The sequence below is a fragment of the Fundulus heteroclitus genome, chromosome 1 (genome assembly GCF_011125445.2).
Source record: "Fundulus heteroclitus isolate FHET01 chromosome 1, MU-UCD_Fhet_4.1, whole genome shotgun sequence".
Lineage (NCBI taxonomy): Eukaryota > Metazoa > Chordata > Actinopteri > Cyprinodontiformes > Fundulidae > Fundulus > Fundulus heteroclitus.
The window spans coordinates 25,556,961-25,580,041 of NC_046361.1; the positions used below are offsets into that span (position 1 = coordinate 25,556,961).

The 23,081-nt window shown below is 39.0% G+C and overlaps 1 protein-coding gene across 13 annotated transcripts in view; it reads right to left on the bottom strand.

The window, feature by feature from the left end:
* The window catches only part of LOC105926066 (membrane-associated guanylate kinase, WW and PDZ domain-containing protein 1), a 144,806-nt gene that overhangs the window by 51,631 nt on the left and 70,094 nt on the right, over positions 1-23,081 (bottom strand). For 3 of the 13 annotated variants that reach the window (XM_036138820.1, XM_036138809.1, XM_036138858.1), the window contains exons 3-8: positions 10,215-10,334; positions 4,560-4,748; positions 1,684-1,951; positions 1,337-1,384; positions 977-1,059; positions 404-442 (exon numbers count right to left, since the gene is read on the bottom strand). In XM_036138820.1, the coding sequence (XP_035994713.1) occupies positions 404-442; positions 977-1,059; positions 1,337-1,384; positions 1,684-1,951; positions 4,560-4,748; positions 10,215-10,334 (747 nt within the window). The remainder of the gene's footprint in view (positions 1-403; positions 443-976; positions 1,060-1,336; positions 1,385-1,683; positions 1,952-4,559; positions 4,749-10,214; positions 10,335-23,081) is intronic. The other 10 variants (XM_036138852.1, XM_036138846.1, XM_036138867.1 and 7 more) reach the window with 8 other exon arrangements.

The following is a 23,081-nucleotide window of genomic DNA, read 5'->3' on the forward strand; positions in this document are numbered from 1 at the left end:
AATCAAATAACACAAAACCACAGTCAATAGCAGAATAGGCATATGGAATCGGCAATATTTCATATGTGCAACCACTGCTGCTCAACCTACAAATGCATTTTCCTCACAATTGTGGCTAACTTTAAGGGGATAATTTTATTTTTTACCAAGGAAACAAGGAAATCATCAACCAAACACAAATTTTCACAGTTTATGTGCCAAGTTTCTATGTCAAAATAACGTTCCATTATTTACTTTCTAAGTAAATGCCAGAATATAACAACAAATGCCAAAACTTAAAGCTTTTAAAGATTACTTTTTGCTTTTCATCTACCTGAGTGAAACAAAAAGAATTGTTTTGTAGGCTAAGTTATGGAGCTCTGCAATACGTTACAGTTTTAAACACAAAATCGTAAAACCATACCTAGATCACTTTCCAGGTCTTCTGTATGTATCCCTTCTTCTCCAATATTGAAAGCAGGATTAAATAAAGATGACAAAATGAAGAATAGAAAAAGGATGGATGACAGAAAAAAAAGTTGGTTAGGGATGGAGGAATCAAGAACAAATAAGGAGTGAAGTGTCAATCCAGAGAAAGGCAAAACAGGGGAACAGAAGACCCGTAGAAACGGGTGAACCTAGAATATTACAGCAGCTTTTGGCAACCGAATGAAGTTTCACCACTTGATGGTGCAATTTCATAACATTGCACATAAATGAAGTGTCTTTTGGATTTTATAAAGCCATTCTTTATCATAATGAAGCAATATGACAGTTTTAATGACAGTAGCCTCATAGGAAATCTGACATATTCCCAACACATGAAATGTTGCAAAAGAAACCAAATCAAAGCTCTGAAAACACAATTAGAAATCAACAAAGCCATCACTCACAACTCAAAAGGAGACCCATGTCTGAGGGCCCATACTGTTTCTAAACCACTACACAGAACTGTGCACAGACACCGTAACGCTCTAAATGATGTCTGGAGGCTTACCATCATCATCACACTCTTCCAGAGGGCGGGGGGCTTTGTCTCTACACCGGGGATCCAGCCAGGATGTGGTCTTTGTGTTGTGGCTGAGAGGAAATAAACAACACAACACAATAATTCAGCAGCAAGCAGTCAGTCTGTCATATCAAAGCACAGCAGGGGCACCTGAACGCATCAATAAGAATTAGACAAAAAAAAAAAAAAAGAAAATATGTCAGCAAGTTTGCAGGGGACAGACGCCGTCCGCTGCAACCACAGAAGAACCCAGAGGACAAAGGCAAGGTAACCATAAACAACCTGACTTTTGTCTCTACTGCTAGGTGAAAACAAATTGTAATTCAGTGATAGCAGAAATTAACATACAAGCTCTGAAAACACACAGCCATGTCCTGGTGGAGAGTCTTTGCCGTGCTGCAGAGGACAGAGAGGTGGAGGTAGTCAGGTAATCAGGATGTGATCTCCTTTTTAAGTCGGGACATGCAGGGATTAACAGGAAAGCGGTTGCACCCAGAGGGCTGGGCAGGCTGACAAACCAAATCATCGTAGGAGACAGGCCAATAAAAGCCAACAAAAGGAGCGACAGTGGAAATAAGACACAGATGCACAAACACATACAGCAGAGGCTAAAGAGAGAAAGACTTACTCAGGCACTGGCAAGGCTGCGTTCATTAGTCACAACTTTTAAAACCATACAGGCTGGGGATACATACTCTATGAAGTACAGTTCCCCGTTCTCGGTGTAGGCCATCTCCCAGTTTTCGGGCAGTGGTCCCAGAGGGTCCTCTGGAGAGACCTGGGGTTCTGCAAGCGTCTGCTGCCCGCTCTCTGCAGTGGAGGTGGCTGCATTGTTTAGACCACAGGGCAGAGCATTATCACGCACGGGGTACGGACGGAGGATGCCGCTGCGGCTCTCGTCCTGGTCGTTAGGGTTACCTGTGCACAACAAAGGAGAGGGGAAGAGACTACGCACTAAGGATCCTGGGTGACACAATAAGCACAAAACGGAACAGGAGAAACAGGAGAAATAAAATCACAGTTTGTTTGATGCATGCAAGATAAAAGAAACAGACATGCTTACTAATTTCATGCAACTTCAGTCACACCCAACTCCTTTCAAGGTATTTTCCCTTCCCCCAGTTTATCTCCAGCAAACTGCTGGTGTAAGGAGAGGGGTAACAGGATATGCCCTTTCCCTCAGCAACAGTCCCTAACTCAATTTGACCCCCACCCATTTTACTTCTCCAGCGGTAAAGTGTTTCCTTTTCTGTTTAGGCTAGACCAATCCCCCACCACAGCCGGCGGACGAAGTCGGTGAAAAGATTCAAAGCATCGAGGAAGAAAATAAATGCAGATGCCCCTCACACTCCAAACAGATTGAAGACCAGCAGGGGAAATATTGTTTTTTTTTTTTTTTGTTTTTTTTTTACATTATATAGAAATTCTAATGTGTCACACTGGGATGTTATGAAATACATTGAGAAATGAACAAAGCATATTATTGTGAAGTCAATAAATAACATTCTTTTACAAGAGCTAATAAATCAAAACTTTGTGGAATACATTTTTGCTGCAATTATAGCCGAAAGTCTTTGTTTAGTAATTAGGGCCTGTTCGAAGGTGGACCTCGGCATGGTCACCAGTCTAATGCAGCTTTACACATGCTTTCTTTATAATGTGTTGCCCTGTATGTTTCTGGATTCACCTTCCCATAAACTCTGACCAGCTTCGCTGTCTCTGCTAAAGAAAAGCAGTTTCCACCATGGTCGTTCATCGTGGGGATGATATTGTCAGGCTGATCTACAGTTAGCTTTTCACCAGACATGCTGTCTTGCAGGTAAGAATGAAAGAGACATTTTGGTCCCATCTGACCAGAGAACATCCTTCCAGGGGTTTGGCGCATCGCCTACATGGCTTTTGGCAAACAGTAAACAGGCATGTTCTCAATATCTTTTAACATTGGCTTTCTTCTTTTTTTCCTTCAATTTCTGCAGTGTGCAACATAGACTACGTTCACACTGCAGGTCTTATTGCTCAATTTAGATTTTTTTTTTCTGAAATCTGATTTTTTTTTGGGGTGGCCGTTCATACTAATATTAAATGCGACCGCCATCAGACTTCTGTCTGAACGGTTAAAGACCGCAAAGCGACTGGTGTGCACAGATATCAAAAGGAGATGTCACACAGCAGCACACTGTTTATGGAAGTAATGATGAATGTAATGGTTTCTAGAAGTGCTCAATAAAGTTTTGTTTAAAAAAATAAATAAATAAATAAAATAAAATATGCGGATACAGGCCGGTATCTCTCCTTATTATTAGAAATCTGTTGCACAATGGAAGCCGACAATATGAAGATCACATCATAGCAGGATGAAGTAAGGTAAGAAGAAAGCAGCACAGCTATTAACAACGGTCTTTTATGGAGCGCCGACTGCTACTACTGTGTGTGGATGTGTAGTGAGAGACATGAGAGTGACGTAAAAGACAGATAAACTGCAACATGACCATTCAGACTGCGGACGCTTTAAAAAAAATCCAACACGTATCCGAATTAGGACCGTATATGGAAGTGGCTCAAATCTGATTTTTTTGGTGGGGTGAAAAGATCAGAATTGGGCCGTTCACACCGCCATGGAAAAGACGGATATGGGTCGCATATGGGCAAAAAGATCGGATTTGGGTCACATTTCCCTGCAGTGTGAACGTAACCTAATATAGGTTGTTCCTGTCAAGATATTCTTCAAGCTGAGTTGTAAGTCTCTGCAGCTCCTTCAGAGTTACCATGGGATTGTTACACGCATGTCTGATTCATTTTAGGTGGATGACAGGGTTGTGTTAGCTTTGCAATAGCTATATATTCATTTCATTTTTGGTTGATGGTTTGAAAAGTGCTCCATGTTAAAAGTTTGGGATCTATCTATCTATCTATCTATCTATCTATCTATCTATATATATATATATATATATATATATTAATATATATATATATATATATATAGTAAAGCACCATGAAGTTTTTGAAGTTTGTGGTTCCACTGTGGCAAACAGCAAAAAACAAAAGGTCAATACTGTTGCAAGGCAGTGTATTTAAACCCCAATTTAATTTTTTTGACTTTGTGAATTATGAAACATTTAAAACTCTGCTGTCACCAGATGCAGGAGAACAACATACAAAGTAAAATGTAGGAGGTGGAAAAAAGGTCTAGGAAGAAGAAGAGGATAAATAAGGATGTCAGTGCTGTGATGTAGAAAAGAAATACAACTCCACCACAACCCTCCTCACAGGCAGATGGCAGTGTAAGGAAGAAAAGAACCCGCATCACGAAAACATGATGTAACTGCCAGACACACATAATCGTACAACAGAGGAACAGATCATAAACATACAAACACCAACTCTCTCCTTCTGGACTCCTACTCATGCATCCGTACGTGTATTCAAAGGACGCTCCAAAAGAAGCACAGGTTGTTGAGGAAATGCAGCATAGATGGAAAACACTACACACATGCCGAGAGACTGCGAGAGCTAAAGAATCATGCACTTTCACAAGCACAAAGAGGCGGGAGGGGCGCAGCGATACCCTCACCTGTAAAACTGTTGTTCATTTCCGTGGCCTGGTCGTCATCGTCGTCGTCAGCAGGCACTACGCGGACTTTTTGCATGTCATTGTAGGACTTGGTGCGCTTTGGTGTGGACGGATGGGAGCCCGCATCACTGAGAGTCACTGTCCCAATGATGGGCTGCCGTGGAGGCTTTGGGGTCCCATAATAGTTACCTAGGCAACAAGGAGGACATTAGCATGCTTGAGAGACGGAGAGGGAGAGAGAAGGGAATGAAGAGAAGGAGTTGGGGATAAATACAGGCAGTGCAGGGGGATAAAGAAATAGCAGCCAAGGGATCTGCACATAATCTTATGTACAGAGTAAAAGACACAAAGCTGGACCGTGGTGTGACTACAAACCCTGGAAATAAGCAGCTGGTGAGAAACCCAGTCTTCCTGTTTGTGTTTGGGTCTGTATTGTGTAAGCTCTGAAAGCAGTCCGGAAAATATGTTCCATCTGAGTCTACAGCTAAACCGGTAATACATTAGGTTATCATGGTGAAAAAAAAAAATTGTCTTGCGCATTTTGCAAATGATAAGACTGTATTTTGTTTTAGGTGCTCAATTAGAGCAGTCAGTGACAAGGAAGCTGAGCCCCGGTTTCCCTCGCAGGGGCACCGATGCGCGTGCAAAGATGGTTTTTGCCTTCATGCAAGCACCCATGTGACCATGCAAACTTCAAACAGGAAACTTTGCTTGTCTTTGTTTAAACACTATTATAGTCTAGATATTTCAGCCACTTTGATCTCTCATATGTTTGTTAATGGATGAGATGTTGCCTGTGCAGGGCAAAGATATTCAGAAGTAATTTTTCTGAAATTCATGTCATGTCTCTAATGACTGAAATAAATATTTTCTCTTCCAACTTGTCCACGACATACTTGGCCACTTGGTTGGGCAGTCACTGTACTCAATACCCACAACTGATTTAGATCTCTGTGACCAAGCTCCTCAAGCTCACGAAAGAGTGGTGAGGACACTGTAATGATGAAATAAAGAGAGAGCAGTGAGGTACATGTGAACGAATCTTAACTCATTATTGTTGCTACTGTCAACAGTATTATTGCAAGGGATTGCTTTTCTCATAATGTGCAGCCCTGCATTTATAACACTTTAAAAAGGACAGTCTCATTTATTACAGCTGCATTTTTAGAAAGCTAGTGTTGCATCCAGTTTGTGCCAATTATTCCATGTGCTAGTATTTCTAATAATACTTAACAATATGCAACTCTGTTTTAAATTCTTCTTCAAACAGATTCCCAGTCATTAAATTTCCCCCATCATCTTCACGACGGCAGTTCATTTAGAGGACAGACCTTTAGCAGATACATTTCAAAGCTATGCAAAGTGAAGCTAACAACAAGCAATTACAATGGGGAGCTGCACAACAAGCAAGCCATTATCTAACTTCAACTAGCTATTTCATCTGGCTTGTTTGATCTGAGTAGAAAAACATCAGGTACCTGACAAGATATGACTGTGTAATTGTCTTGCAGAAATCTAAATAAATGAAAGTGCATATAGCCAACCAGTCACTATATCTTTCAAGAAGCTTTAAGAGCTTATAGGTTGAGGGACAACATGATCTGTTATGAACCACAAAATAAGCTTGGATCGCATGCAGGCATATAACTGCTGAAGCCAAAAACTATACACAAATACAATGTATTAAACTCTTGTCTATTATCACCTCATAGTTTATGGCTCAAAACTCTTGACATTTAAATACTTGCCATCACACCAAATGCAGAGGTAGCATATTTTGATTAGCAAAAAAAGATGATACTTGACTGTGTAATGATCACTGTGACACTCTGTTTACTTAAACTTAAGAGGTGATTTTAAACATATTTAAAGTTCACCTTCTCTGTATGTAAAGAAATAATAGTTAAACTTAAATAGCTACGTTCACATGGACAAAAGTAATCGTAATAAAGGGCCAATTGGAATAAAAATGTTTAAGCTGAATTGGGATTACATTTTATTCTGAATGAGAGGGGTGGTTTATGCCGATTAACAATCTGATCGGCATACATGTTAATGCTTGTCAGGATCAAGTTATTCTGAATGTGGCAAGCTTTCCTGAGTGTGCCACACATCAACTGGATATATTTCCACTTTGAGAGGCAGAAATATGTCGGGGAGCAAAACTGGCTGCGCTCCCGATACATTATTTCTATTAGAAACATTAAAAGAGCTCAACATTATTATTAATTCACTAATGTTTAAATCATAACTACAACCTGGTGCAAGTCCAGCCTTGGGCGATCAGAAGTCAAACATGTAACTGCGCATGTCAGTGATTCTGAGTAGGATGATATGCGTACTATCTTTTTAAAGCTTTAGTCCACTCCTGGTGCACTATACCTCTTTTTCCAGAGTGTAACAACAAATTCAGTCAATTTGCACAGTCTCTTTATATTTTTCTGTGTCCATTTGACAAGATCTATGGGACCTTTGCCTTAATACAGAAACACATTTGCCACCCTTGTACATGCCACCCATTTGTTCTGACCAGGATGAAATGAGGGATATTTTATTGTGTTTTCTTGTTAAGGGGGCCTGTTCAAATTCTCAGTTATCCAGGTAATCGCAACAGCACACAGGCTTAAATTGGAGGCAACCAGACTGGTTAAGGGTACACTAGTGCTTTGATATTGGGCTAGCAGCTGTTCCATCTGTGAGAGGAGAATAAACCAGCACAAGGAAGCAGCTCTAGGATGATGCCTCACAAAACAAAAAACTGTCACATTCCATGAATTGCACCAGTCAATTTAAGTACATGCCTATTAGTCTATTGAAAAAATAGGAAAACCGCACAGTTTCATTAATTTTTGAGTCCCTCCCAGATGCCCGGGAGAAAAGTGTGAAATCTAGAAATGTCAGGCTAAAAGAGGATGCTTGGTGACCTGGGATGTTTTGCTCTTTGCCTATCAAGCCAATATTAACTGGTGTATATGAGGTAATACAATGTATTTTGAAAATATATATGGTCCTGTTAAACAACAGATTTTGGTTCTGTAAAAACTGAGACAATCATACATCATTCCAAACTCTCTCCATGGTTAATGTGAAATTTATCCTGTTCAATTCAACTCATAAACAAATCTATTATAAGAAAGAACAAAACACATGCAAAACTCTGAAATTTAAACAGGCGTGTGCACATGCTAGTAGAATACTAGTAGTTGTTGCCAGACTGGCCATACATGAGGAATGCGAAACAGATCAGTAATAATAATTAGACATTTTTGACAATGAAAATGTCTTGTTGGTGTGAATGTGTATTCCATACAGTTTCACAGGATTAACACACATAGGGGCCTCCAGCCAATCATAGTGAGTACTTTAACAAAAGGCTCCTTGATACTGTCCAGTCCATGCAGAAGCCTAGTTAAAGCTTTAGTTTGCAAATCTTGTTCAGAAACATTTTTTGTTAAACTGGGTGAAATGGTCCTTCCACCCTGACAGCAGTTAATACATTCAGAAAAAGGAGGTTAAAAATTTTGATCTCTGTGAAATCTGCAGGGGTGTAAAAACTCTGTCCAATCCAGCCAAATGGAAAGAACCATTCAGATTCCTTTATGTCTTGTCCTGTCCTCACCTCCCTCTGTCCCTCGACTTCCAGGGGTATCACTTTATCTATTGGTTGTCCTTAGATAGATAAAATCCTTCTTCTAATGTATAAAGCCCTTAATAATCAAGCTCCATCATATATCAGAGCTCTGATTACCCCGTATGTTCCTAACAGAGCACTTCGCTCTCAGGCTGCAGGTCTGCTGGTGGTTCCTAGAGTCTCTAAAAGTAGAATGGGAGGCAGATCCTTTAGCTATCAGGCTCCTCTCCTGTGGAACCAACTCCCAGTTTTGGTCCGTAAGGCAGACACCCTGTCTACTTTTAAGACTAAAAAAAACTTTCCTTTTTGACAAAGCTTCTAACTAGAGTGGCTTATGTTGCCCTGACCCACCTTTGGGGTTATGCTGCTATAGGCTTAGGCTACTGGAGGACATCAGGATCTATTTTTCTCACTCTATCAAGTTCTACTGTTCTTCATTTATGCATTGCTTGTCATCATTTCTGCTTATAACTTTTTGTTCTCTCTCTCTTTTTTTTCTTCATATTAGGTACATCTGGTCTGGCGTTCTGTTATCTGAGACATCATCCAGAGAAGATAGCTCACCCGATATTACCATCTAATGTAGAACAGATTACTGGATCAATGTGTGCTTCTGTGCTTTTTGTCTCTCTTGTTGTGTCTCTGCTCTGTCTTCTCTAACCCCCAGTCGGTCGAGGCAGATGACCGTTCATACTGAGCCCGGTTCTGCTGGAGGTTTTTCCTTCCCGCTAATGGGGAGTTTTTCTTTCAACTGTCGCTTCATGCTTGCTCAGTGTGAGGGATTGCTACAAAGCCATGTACAATGCAGACTCTTTCCGCATGAAGAAGTACAAAACTTCTGCGGTTGTTTTATGCAAATTCAAAAATTTATTTTGAATTTTGCAGTTTCCATCAACCTATTCTACGGTACTTTAAAACACTCATAAAAAACAATTATCGAAATAACTACTGACCGGGTGTCGTTACTTCGCTAATTGAGACAACTGACTCTCTGAAACAATCTCTCTAGCAGAGAAAAAACACTTCTATGCCCTGCTACTTTTGAGAGACTGGAGATTCTGCAGCAAAACCAGTTACCTCAACAATGCTTCAATGGGAAGCCACAAAGACCAATTATTTGCCCATGGCTAAAAAGCTTTGGAGTATCTGACCCAGAAATTTAGTATGAACCATATGCACAAAGGCAGAGTCCCAAATGATTTGACTACATGGATAGAGTTACAAGGAATTGTTGCCCCCTATCCTACCAATGCTCCTATGTTGTCTAACGATTACAAGAAAACTACTACAAAGAATTAAAATTATACTTTTAAAAGTGAATATGATCACAAAGCATCTGAATGAAAGAATATTTCAGAAGAAAGGGAAGTACCATATTTTTTATTAATCATTCATGTATCCTCGTTTGACTATCAATGGTCTCTTGTACTGGTCCAGTTGATGTGTGGAGTGCCAAAGACTCCTGTGGACAGGTATTTGACCGTGTGAAAGAGTAACGTGCCAACACACAGCAGAGCCAGAGCCAAGCAGATTAATGTCATAACATTCTCCCAAAGCCCCGTGCACACAATCTCTCTCTGACACACACACACACACACACACACACACACACACACACACACACACACACACACACACACACACACACACACACACACACACACACACACACACACCTTACTTAGTGCATAGCGTACAGTCCAACAAACAATCAGCCATACACATGTTATACACACACAAGTTTGTGTCAGTATGAGACTTAGCCCTGCACAACACTGTCCTAATCAGAGTGAGAGGGGCAGATGTGGAGAGACCTGCTGTCTCCTGGATGAATCCCCTGCCTCCCATCATGCACGGTATAATCAGAATCATCTGAGTGCGCTGTCTCACAGCCTACCTACATGTAGGAAAAAAACAAAATACGATGGCTGCTACGCTAGCCCCATCTGTAGGAAATGAGGACACCTGCTCCATCTTGAGTCATGTGAGGTGCCGCTTTTCATCTTTGTAATCATCCTCCTCACCTTCATACGTTCCTACTTCCAGTAGTGTGCCACTCTCCTCCAATTGTAGGAAGTCGTCCACAGACAGGAAGTTGTAATCCAACCCTGGAACCTCTCCGTCTCGAGGGGGGCGGGTCGTACCTAAGCAGAGGAAAAAAAGAAAAATTTTATCATTATGTTTTATAACTAATGGTGCTAACAGGATATTTCTATTGGAAACCAGTAATACTCTTGTCTAACACCTATAACACCGAAAGTCTGTCAGCACATCCCAAGATTCCCTCAGCTGTCTGAGATGGGGATGAGCCGCCCAGGAGGGCTCTGAAATGAAGATGGTGTGATTGTAATTCAGCACCATCATTGGAAGCACACTGCCTGCGAATATTATCTCAAGAAATTAAATCAAGGATTGCGTCGTGAGCAATCACTTTGTCTCATGGGAAACTGCAGTCTGCCAAGTCCAAGTCCAAGAAAAAGGTCACCTTTAACAGCACACTCATGATCCTTCTGTTATTTGCCTCCTGGTGTAAAAAGTCATTGATTTACAATGGAAATTATGGGTTTGTTAATATCTCCTGATCCGGTTGTTACTGCATTAGCTACAGCTAAGCTTAGTGATTTCCATTGTTTTACTAGTTTAACATGTTAGACCATAAATTAAATCTAGAACCTACATTCATTTCACATTGTTCTGAAAAAAATCTCTTCATAATTCGGATGAGATTTCAACTTCAGGATTTCAAATTCCCTTTAATGTTACATTGCCAGCAAGATTTTCCTTGCTAGAGTAATTACAGTAAACCTGATCCCAGGTAGGGATTAGTAATGATAATAATAATAATGTCGTCATAACAATTTCTAGGTGGATGCTGACATCAAACAGCAACAGGGGTTAATATGTCTCTGACTGTGCAAAAACAAAACAATGACACGATCAATAGTTTCCATAAATGGAATCCAATCTGTAACCAAGGAAGGTAGGTATGTCAAATACACATAGTTAGGCATGTATTTAGATACATATCCGTTTTAAATCTTATTCAGGGACCCATAGTGGCAGTCAGTTTTCTGCTCTAACCACTAGGCCACCAATCCTCGGATGGGTAGCTGGTCTAAATGTAAGAAAATAAATATATTTTTTTAAATATCAAGTGTTCTTACATCTCTGTGAGAGGAACTATTTGCCCCATGATTAATGACAACCTAACCATCTGGGGATGAACTATTAATACTCTGTACACAGACTTTGAATCCCCAGGAAATAGGGCAAACCATCAATCTCTTGAAGCCAGCTCCAACCTTCTTTTTTGCATGTCACAGTTAGTGAATCTTCATCAGTGCAAACAGAGCAACTGCACAGTACAGCACGAGATTTAGTAATTTAATATTTGGCCATTGCTGTGAGATTTGCATAGCAATTAGTTTCCATAGCTGTGACATGTATTTTCCATATATATATATTGTAACTCAGTGTTGATGCTCATGCTACAGATTTTTTTTTTTACATGTACAAAACATCTCACTGTAAATCAAATCCCATGTGGTGTAGAATCAGATGTGTAGAAAGGGAATGCTGCAGCACAATAGTGTAACAGTGGTATAAAAAATGTTAACCCAATGATGCTCTTAGAAGAAAGTCAGAATCAACAAAGCCATTAGGCTCCTTCTGGGTTCAACCACTCTCCCTGTAAAATTCAATATAATATGCACCTTATTGTTGCATTGAGGCAGCAGACAAATGCAGATTATAATCTTATCTTTCTCACATTTCTCTCCATCCTTTCTGATTTTTGTCCTAAAGAGAAGCACACTGAACCTTTTCATGTGTGAGTGTTTTCCTTAGTCTTTCCAGTATGCCAGCTCACACTTCATCCCTGAAGGTACATGCTGCCCACAAAGCACCATATAATGAGCAAGCTTTTACTAAGCCCTGCTCCATCCTACACCTGCAGTGCTAAGAAAGCACAGATTTTGTCTCTGTTCTGACATTTGGACAATTATACAAAAGATAAACGGTCAATAGATAATAGATACACTTACGCGTTGCTCAAACTGTGAGCAGAGACGTATATCCCTCACACGAAGAAAACAACATGATAAATCATCTAACAGTCAGTTTAAAGCAACAGCACACAAGCTACGTACTGCTTTGTATTCACCTCAGCAGAGGGAGATAAGATAAAAGTGAAGGTGTCTGGGAGTTTGAATCATAGGAATGGGAGGTCCCCTGAGAGAAGACAATGTTTTTGAAGCTCAGTGTGCTTTAAAAAGACCATCTTCTGTTATTGCAGCCATTTTCACCACAAACAATGTCTCTGATAGGTCGTCTAATTTAAGTGGGACAATATAACCAGCTACTGAATACTTGTTTACATCATCACATGATAAATATTCACATACCTTTATCAAAAAACAGAGGTTACTATGAAACTGTATGACAAATTTCACACCACACTGGGTTTTGCGCCGATGTAATTATGTTGTATATTTAATCGAATGATAAAATTATATGTCTACCTTTGGCGAGAGCTCATAAAAGTTACAGGTTGGTGAGCAAATAAATTAAGTTAAATACAAATCTTTTGATGGCAAAGAGATAAAGGAACTCCAGATATAAACAATCTCTGAACAATATTTAACCTCTGAGCAACTTAAGACTGACAGAATCTTAGGTAATAATAATAAAAAAAAATCATAGAAAATGTTTGAGTATGACAGAATTATTGAACTTGAAGATAATACTAGTCAGGTATAAATATTTATTTTGGCAAAGATTCACATCAGTTGGAAGCTCTAACCTTTTTGTATGTTTTATTTCATTTCTGTTGCTTGGTTTCTTGAACTGTGTGAAATGTGGCATCAGTAGCTATGTTTACATGGACAAAAGCAATCGGAATAAAAAAGCGGCAAGTAAACAAGCCAATGGAATATAATGATTGGATTAAGCTCAATCGGAATGAAATTGTATTCTCAATATGAGGGGTGTTTTATGCCGATTGGATTGACGTTCATATAAACCCTTGTATTTATTCCGAATATAGCAAACTGACTCGAGTGCACATGTGTGCCGGACGTAAACATGAAGTGTTGCCGCATTGGCCAGTGGTGAAAATACATCGGGAAGCAAAGCTATCAGAGCTCCCGATACAACCTTTCTGTTCGAAAAAATAAAAGAGCTTACTCAGTAATGTTTCAACCGTAATAAGACAATCGTCCAAGTCCAGCCTGGGCACTCGGAAGACAAACAAACTTGTATAATACTTGTATAATACTTTGTTTACTATTTTTGCAGTTTAGCAAAGATGGAAATGCTTCCTCTCCTGCATTTTTTAGGGGAATTTGACAAATGCACTTGTCAGAGTGCTTATATTCTGAATAAAGCCAGGTGCATATACACACACATTACGATTGGATTAATTGATTGTGAGCGTTGAGGAATATGACAAATAAACTAGTTACCTCAGCGGCTGTTTTCCCTTCAAACTCGATAGACTATCAGCCATTTACAGCAGTGATGGCATGACAATCAGGCATAATCAATGACTGCAATAATCTGCCAACATAATTTTTTGTAGTCAACGCATCATTATTGATTTTATCTTTTATTTGGGTAAACACTGTGCCAAATTTACAACTGTTTTCCTTCAAGTTGCATCTTGCGAGGAGAGGCCCGAAGATACAGTCAGCAGTGGTTCATCTGTTTGTGTCTAATTGCCTGAATGCCTCAAATCCTGGTGTACTTTGGGTCCAGTTCCTGGTTGGTTCCGTCTGAACTACAGTTGCAAAGCAGATATGCAGGATTATGCATGTGCTCAAGTGTCAAACATTATATGTAAATAATCTATAGTATAATAATAAGTTTTTGAAGCCTAAAGTGTTCTAAAGTATGGGAGTATTTGGAGTTTGCCAATGTGAGACATGTTTGGATGGTCTGCAAGGTTTCATTTCCGATCATGGCAGCACAAAATGCCATGTATGATGAGCATTGGAAGATATGACAACCTGGGGCAAATGAGGAGCCAGAAAAAAACGAAACAAAGGCAATTTTTGTAAGCTGTTGAATAAGTGTTTAACAATTTTGCTGCACCCTTAATCAATTAAAGAGATGTCAGCCTGAATTAATGTGCACACTTTGTGCATCCAACCAAATTTACATTGTCATGTTTTAATAACGTTTATTTGTGTAGATAATGTCAATGTAAATTAGCGGGATTTCTGTGCAAAGTTAAACTATACAATGTTCTTGGATTAACTTTAAAATAATTTTTTCACCTTTTTGTTTTTGTAACGTGTATTCTTGTTATTTTCTAGCAATTCATAATTGAATTATTGAATAAACATTTTATGTTCAACAGTTAAATCGTTTAATCCCTAAAACTGTTGTTATACACTTGAAGTTGTATCAATTGATAAACCTCAACACAGCAATTTTTTTTAATCCACTGGCAAGATCACCCGCAGCTGACAAGTTTTTGTCTTTAATATATGTAAATGAATATTACATTGCCCAATGTTACCCTTCAAAATAAAAGTTCATAACCTTGTCAAGCTATAGAATTTAGTTTTTCTCCTGAAGAGTTAGTTTTCCTATGCAAAACATTGCTCTCACTAGAATCATAAACTGAGCAATTCATGAGGTGGGGTTGAGACGGCAGTCTCTGCTGAATGAAAGACGGTCAAAAACCAGTGTGAGCCTCAATTGTTTCAGAGTACAGCGGTAACACTGGGGTCAGGCTCGTCTCATCACTATCATTGTGGTGGGCCAATAGAGAAACAATGACAGGCCACAGTCAGACCTGCCTCTGATGTACTGACTTACAGAGACAATCATCAATGGGTGTAATGTTTATTCCCATTCAGAGAAGTGTCTGTGTCTGCATGAATAGAAAATATAACACGAACACACTAAAGCTGTGCTTGTGCTGGAGCGTATGTCCTTTTGTGGGCAAGTTCTGGCATCAGCATGAGCATTCTTGCCTTTTTATACGGCAGCTACGGATAAACAATACACCGCAGTTCTCATTTTTAAGAAAAGATACTTCTGTAGAGAAGATTTGTCTGAAATTAATCAACAAGTGGTAGCAGAAGGAGAAGAAATAAATCTCAAACTCCACAGTATGATCTCTTGTTACATTTAGTATCCAGATTGTATAAAAGATTTCACATTATATATTTCTTTTGTGGTTATATTCAACTGTACATTGTAAAAAAGAATGAGCTGTCAGATTTTACCCTGCTACTTTTCAGTTTGGTGAGCACCTCTCTGGCTGCCTGCAGAAATGTACAAGAACAGGAATGTACATGACAAGCCAAAACAACAGAACCCCCGGAAACATCTATTTTGTCTATTTTCAACAATATTTAAAAGTAGGACTAAAACTAGATATTTACTTAAAAAAAAGAGACAAACTTTTATTCAACATAAAATTAGACAAAACTTTACTTTAGTCAGGAATGCCAAAATGATTCCTATTTACGAAATACCAAAAGTAAATTAGTTCTATTTAGTTTATTTATATAGGACAAATTCAAATGTAAACATCTGGTTTCAGCAGCGTATATGGATGCCAATTTTCTTCTGCAGTTATGAAGGTTTTATAAAGGTATAATGAAGAATAAAACTGCTGCTTGCAATTCATCGAATACTCCACTCTAAGTACGCTGGAAACATAAAAATGAAGTTACTGCAACAAACCTATATTGCGTACACTTTACAGACATATTGAGAATCACAGCTTGTTTGACTGTTTTTCTTATATTTCTTTCTCTGTGATCTTCCCTGAATATTTGCAAACCAAATCATTGAAGGGAAATCAGAACAAGGCCATCTGCATATCTCAAATAAGCTTCTGAAATGTCTGTTTTACTCACTGCAAGTCAGGTGTAATGAAGTCAGCAGCCAAGAATGTTTGAAAAATAAATATATTCAACTATGTACATATATGTTACATAAATTATTTATATGCAGGTCCAACCCAAGAAATTTAAATATTTACAAGTTGATTAAAGTTTTCAATTTAAGATTATACTTGGATTAATACATTTCAAATGTTTATTTCTGCTAATGGGATAATGGGTCACAGCTAATAAAATCCCACATTCAGTTACTTAGAAGATTGGGGAAAAAAATCCCATAGTACCGATAAAATCAGAATGTAGCGCTTAAATGATATGCCATGGACATGTTACGACTGACAAAATCCTGGTGAAGACGGCTGACTTGACAGTTTTCCAGCAGGCAGTCACTTGACAACCAGAAGCAGAGTAAGCCACATTGTTAAGAAAGCTTGCTGTACAGTGCTTCTTCCATGCATATTAATGGAAAGGTCGCTGAAAGAAAACCTGTGATAGAAGCAGCTTTCAGAGGAACCCATTTAAGACCTTAGGGAAGATTCACAATTCAACGAATTAGAGTTTGAAGAGCCACCTCACACAGACATATCCACGGCATGAGCTACAAAAAAAAAAAAAAAAAATCCATTTATGATACCACAGAGGGGTAATCTTGTCTCTGAGTTTAACCCATCCCTTAGGGAGCAATGGGCTGCCACAATGAGTGGCGCCTGGGGAGCAATCCGGGACTGAGGGTCTTGTTCATGGACCCATGGTGGCAGTCTGCGGGGATCGAGCTGGGTTCTTGCAGCCTTCTCAGGATGCAAGTGAGCTGGTCTACCCACTAGGCCACCCCCCCCCAGGATGCAACAGTTCTTGTCACATTCCTTGTGTGTAGACTTCTGAATAAGAGACAACAACCAAAATGTCTTAAGAACCTGTGGAGAACAGAGACTGGATTGTCAGCAGTCCAAAGTCTTTTCAGATTAAAAGCACATTTTGTATTTCATTTGGAAATACAAATTCCAGAGTGCTGGAAGAGTGAACAGGCACAGAAATCAACCACTTCATGCTTCCCTCTGCTGACAAGTGTTATGGAAATGCTGATTTATGTCATGTTGGGACCTCTGCACCCAGTAATCAAGGATCAGTAGCTGCATCTTTGCCCCTCTGCCACGGCACAATCAGCCTTATTCTGTTCACCTGTTCCTCTGCCTCTGTAAACTGGGCTTCCACAGCCAGCCAGTGAAAGGCTATGAAAAACAATTTGAGTAGATGTCCAGCATTCTTTCCTTGCCTGGTTGTCTCTGACCAGGTCCTCGTATTTTGGTTTTCCCTGTCTCACCTTGCCCTCATCAGATACCTCATTGGCTTCAGTTACTCTGGACACAACCTGGACTGTTTGGGAGACCCCAAATCTTGCCTAGCCCTTGGGATCCGTTTGTAAGCATACCACAAATTGTGCCCAGTGTTGCCTGGGAACGCCAGTCACCGGTAAGAGTCTGCCAAGAGTCGATATTGACTGCTTGCACCAGAGCTGTTATCTTTATTTTTTTAAATAAAACAACTTAAAACACAACACCATGTCTGGCTGAATATCGGGTTCTCTGTCTGTTCTGGTGCCTCACAGATTCCCTTTTCCAGCAGGACATAGCACCTGCTAACTCTGCCAAAAGTACCATGCCTGGTTTAAAGACCATGGTATCACTCGGTTTTAACGGCCATTCATTCAAATTCATTAGAGGAAGACTAGAGACAACAGGCCCAACAATGCAGACGAGCTGAAGCAACCTAGGCTTCCATTACACCTCAGCAGAATCACAGCTATTGAGTTCATCTACTATATAGTAAATATAAATACTTTCAAGAGGACAGCATTTATGCAATAAAAGTCATTTTTCTTCTCACTTGAGTAATATTCTAGTTTTCTGTGAAACTGAATTTCAGTTTTAATTTGTTGTAAGCCATAATAATCAAATTGAACAGAAATAAACACTGGAAATATATCACACTGGATGAAATCAATCCAGAATTACTTCTGAATTTAGTAAATGTGACAAATTAAAGGGGCATAGCGAAAGTTCTAGGATTTTTGCAGACGATTGCATTATCTGGCGATGTGTTGTGCACGTGAAAGGGAGCTGAGGAAAAGCATTGCTGCTACAACTGCACAGGTATTTTGTTTTGAGGGTTAATGTCTTCTGAGGTAAGAAAATTAGAAATATTGAAGTTAGCTCATGTTCTCTTCCTAACGCATCGATGATAGGGGAGACTCAAAAAAGTAGCCAGGTGAACGAGAGCGCTACGCGTCATACCTACACGCACACTCAGAGGATTCGGCCCAAATCACTCTCTCATAAACTGACTAAGGGAGCCTATAGAGGAAAGTACTGTAAATAGAGGAAAACTCATTCTAAATATTGGACAATTGTTGTATATGAAAGAAAATAGATATTTAACTTCAAAACTTGCTCTCTGCACCTTTAACATTTCAATACTATTCTAATATATTCAGATGCGGCCATTTATGGGATGCTCATACAGGAAATGCTCATTTTTACTGGAAGATGAAAAGTGTTTCCATCCCCAATGTCACTCTTAAGCACATTCATTTTACTGGAAAGCATCTACAAGCTTCTGAGCTTACCATTTAGGACCAGAAACCACAATTTATATGGATTTCAATGAAAAATGCTGTGACTGCTGAAGCTCTGAATACCGTGTATTTGATTCTTAAGTCCGGTATGTTTGGTGAAAGTAAACAGTGAATCTGGTATCTGGGCAGAAAACAGCATTGCTGAGTCTATTAGCAGGACAATCAATCAAGTCCCCATCAGCCAACAGATACCAAGTGTGAAAGCTGTCTGTGTTACAGTCAGGAAGAGGAACGCCAATGATGGCAACATAAAATCAATATTCTTTAACATGTTTTCAAAGCTAAAAAAGCAGTTCTCTGCACCATCTGTCTGTCAGTAGAGCCAAATCTCAGTACTCCTGTCAACTTTGTTGCAAGACAGCTGAGGCTGTCAGACACGTGGGAGTTTCCATGTCCAACACAAAAGCAGAAACAACAAGAACTAAAGGTAGTTCTGCAAGAGGGAGGTGAATATTTTGGGTGGATTGGTGTATCTTTTAAGATGGGAAAAGAATAAAATCACAGTAGAGCTATGCATGTATGTTTTGGAAGCACCAACCAGTCAAAGTTGAAATGTGCACTACTGTAAAGTGTTACATTTCTAGGGTCAGTTATTGACACACCCTATGCATGACAACAGCAGTTCCCAACCTTGTTTCTTTTCTGTATTCCTTTGTGGTTAAATTGTTCTTTTGTTTAGTTCATTTCAGTTCATGTAATCATTTTTGTGTGATAACAAGCAAAGAGACAACTTGAATTTGCATTTAGTGTCAAGTAATCTGCACATACTGAAGATGTATTTTAAATAATTCTGGGATTCAGCAGTCGGCTCCTTTATTTTCTAAATCTAATTCCAATTAATAACAAACTTATTATCAAAATTACAGGTTCCTCTGCTATTATGAAAACATTTGAGCCATTGTGGAGAAGGTTTGTGTGTTGTTGCTCCAAACTGAAAGCTTAGAGCTGTGAAAGATGAAGCTTCCCAGCAAGCTTCAGTTCATCAGAGAAAGGGCTCTTTCATAGAAATCAGCTAGTGTTTAGCACCAAAAGGCCCCAAAGTAGAAACGTACAGGAAATGCAATAGATCATTCAAATAAGAAAGGTGAAAATCACAAAATCTCTGCACATTTTTCAACTTCAAAATTTGTAATTTTAGCCAGATTTTAAAAACATAAAACAACCTCACTTTAAATTTCAAGACAGACGTTTGTACAGTGTTTAGAGTTAGGATGGAAGAAAGGATGGCTCTTTTATAGGATTGAATATAAGATAAAACCTGCGATTCTTTTCTGATTTTGGTCATTGCAATATACTAGTGACCTGGGTACGCTGCCTCTCTCTGAAATGACACCAGTCCCTCTGTAAGATTTTAAGGATTGTGTGGCTATAGAAAATAGATGGACGAATACATCATTTCTAAAAGAAATAAATGACACATTGCAATTAAACGGTTCCTAATCCTAATAACTTGAGTTTTCTTTCACCAAGTCATCTTTACTCTTATTTGAGCAAGAATACCTACATCTAATTTTAGTTCATGTCTATGTCCCCGAAAAACTTTACAGTTGTTACAATCAACAGGTCACACTATTGTTTAAAATATCTGCATAAATTGTGATGGACTAGTGACCTGTCCAGGGTGTACACCGCCTCTCGCCAAATGACTGCTGGAGATAAGCATAGACGGGTATGGACGACGGATGGATATCTGCATAAATACTGCGAAATTATAGTATTTTTACTCAAGGTTGTCATACAGTGAGTCAAGCAAAGCCTTGACACAATTTCCATTATTTACAAGCTTTACAGCAAAGTCCTGCTTAGAGTTCAAAGGCCTAGGTTACTCTACTGTGTTACAATGCTCATAATACTGAGCAAAGGGGCCGTGGGAGAGGTTTGATTTCTGTGTACAGTTTACGGTGAAGATACAATCCTTGTAATCTATGGATGTATTAGGCTGTCATAGAAATTGATCAACACAATCACAGGCCATGCATCTATGATATAAAAGAATATGACTTTCCACATACAAATAATAAATCACCAGTCTTATCTCCTTTCTCTCTTTCGTACTCTCCGGTTCTCAGTGAAATGAATAAATATAATTCTCATTACCCTACCCACCCTTGTTGTACCATCTCTTCCCACACAATAAGGAAGTAATTTAATATATTTGACATGTTCAATGATTTATAGGGGGCAAATACAGAAGATACCTCTGAGGTGTGGTGAGGTGTACACCACAAAAACAGATGTTTCCTCCGCATGATTGAGTTTGAAGCCCAAACACATCAACATGAATCTGTTCCCAGAGGGATGGAAGGAGAGGACGTACTGGGCTGATGTGACAGGGAACATCTGCCAAATGGTGGAACAGCATAAAAAAGGAGATGGAGAGAGCAAAAGTGGATGAAGGCAGAAGTTAAAAAAAAAAAAAAAAAACACAATCACCTAATGGGCAGCTTACACCTTCTACCTCACTGTCACCTTTTAATGAAAAACATCTGAGAAGCAGAACATGTCATGCAAACTGACTCTTTGGTTGCTCGCGTGGAACACTTTCTGTGCTCCTCGTCTTATCAGATTATTGTGGAAATCAAATCTCTGATTCAAAACACAAGTCGTGACATGTTTCCATATGTTTGCGTGAGTGCAGTATCGATCTGAGCACGGCTAAAAGGATAAAGGGTTTCAGTTGAGCCTGGCTTTGCCTCTGTCACGTCATCACCATTGTCTTTACTCTCTCTGTGTGTCTTAAAAGCTACACCGCTTAAACTGTAAAGCTAAAGCAAACAGTCAAAATGAGGTCAGCAAACCGACAGATTTGCAGCAGTTTAGACTAACTGCTGCAAAAACTCAAGTGTTTTAGTACCTGCATCTCTGGGTGACATACATAAAGCAAACTGATATTATTTTCAATTCTCTCTCTCATTCATATATATATATATATATATATATATATATATATATATATATATATATATATATATATATATATATATATATATATATATATATAAATAAATAAATAATGATAATCTGTTAAACTAAACCCAGAGATTGTTTTTTTTTTTGTTGTTTGTCGACTTGTTTTTGCTGCTTCCTGCTGGAACATGAACTTTAGTCCCAGTCCCAAAGCATGATCTTCCACATTTGCTGTGTCCCCAATATAATTTGTGGTAAACAGGACTTCCTAAAAAGTGGGTCAGACAGCTGCAGCTGATCCAGAATGCTGCTGCCCGCGTCCTCACTAAGACTAAGAAAGTAGAGCACATAACCCCAGTTCTAAGGTCCTTACACTGGCTCCCTGTATCTCAGAGAATAGACTTTAAAATACTTCTGTTAGTCTATAAATCCTTAAATGGCTTAGCACCTAAATACATAACAGACTTGTTATCAGTGTATCAACCCTCCAGACCACTAAGGTCTTCTGGCTCCAGTCTACTCCACATACCTAGAACCAGAACTAAACATGGAGAAGCAGCATTTAGTTCCTATGCTCCGCTTATCTGGAACAAACTTCCAGAAAACTGTAAAAGTGTGGAAAGCCTGAGTTCTTTTAAATCAAGATTAAAAACACATCTGTTTAAAACTGCCTCTGACTGTTCTAGTTAAACAGTTTTACTGTTTTTAATGTTCTTTTTTGTTACTACATTCTATCCCTACTTGCTTTTATTCTATTTTCTATCTACATTTTATTATTTTGGTATATCTTAATCATGTAAAGCACTTTGTATTGTCTTGTACTGAATTGTGCTATATAAATAAATTTGCCTTGCCTTGCCTTGCCTTGCCTAAACTGCAAAAATGATGTCTGATTGCTTTCTTTCAATGATGGCTTTTGTCTTCCACAAAACCCAGATTTGTGGAGTACACAACTAATAGGTGTTCTGTCAAAATGATGTCCCATCTGAGTGGTAAGTCACTCCAGCTCCTCCAGAGTTACTGCGGGCTTGCTTAATAGATCAATTAATAATCTAACGCTGCTTTAAACTGCTCAACAACTGTCTCGCTGGCCTGCCTGCTGTGTTCCTTGCTCTTCATTATGCCGTTTCTTCACTGAGGTTCTCTAACAAAGCTCTTCACAGAACAGCTGGATTTTTTTATTTTAATTAAACTACACACAGGGTGATTTACTAATAGGTGATATTTGAAGGCTTGTAGTGAATTTAATTTTTTGGTATACAAATGAGAGGGTGCCACGCTTTCCAGATTTTAATTTGTAAAAAACAACACGAAAAAAACGGAGAAAACATGACAAGCTTTTCCTTTGACTTCACAGTTATGTGCAACATTGTATTGGTTTGTCCCAAGCAAATGCTCCATTCAAATACATTCAAGTTTGTGTTTGTAATCAGATAAAAAATGGAAACGTTGGAAAAGGGTGTGAATAATTCTTTAAAAATACTGTACATTAA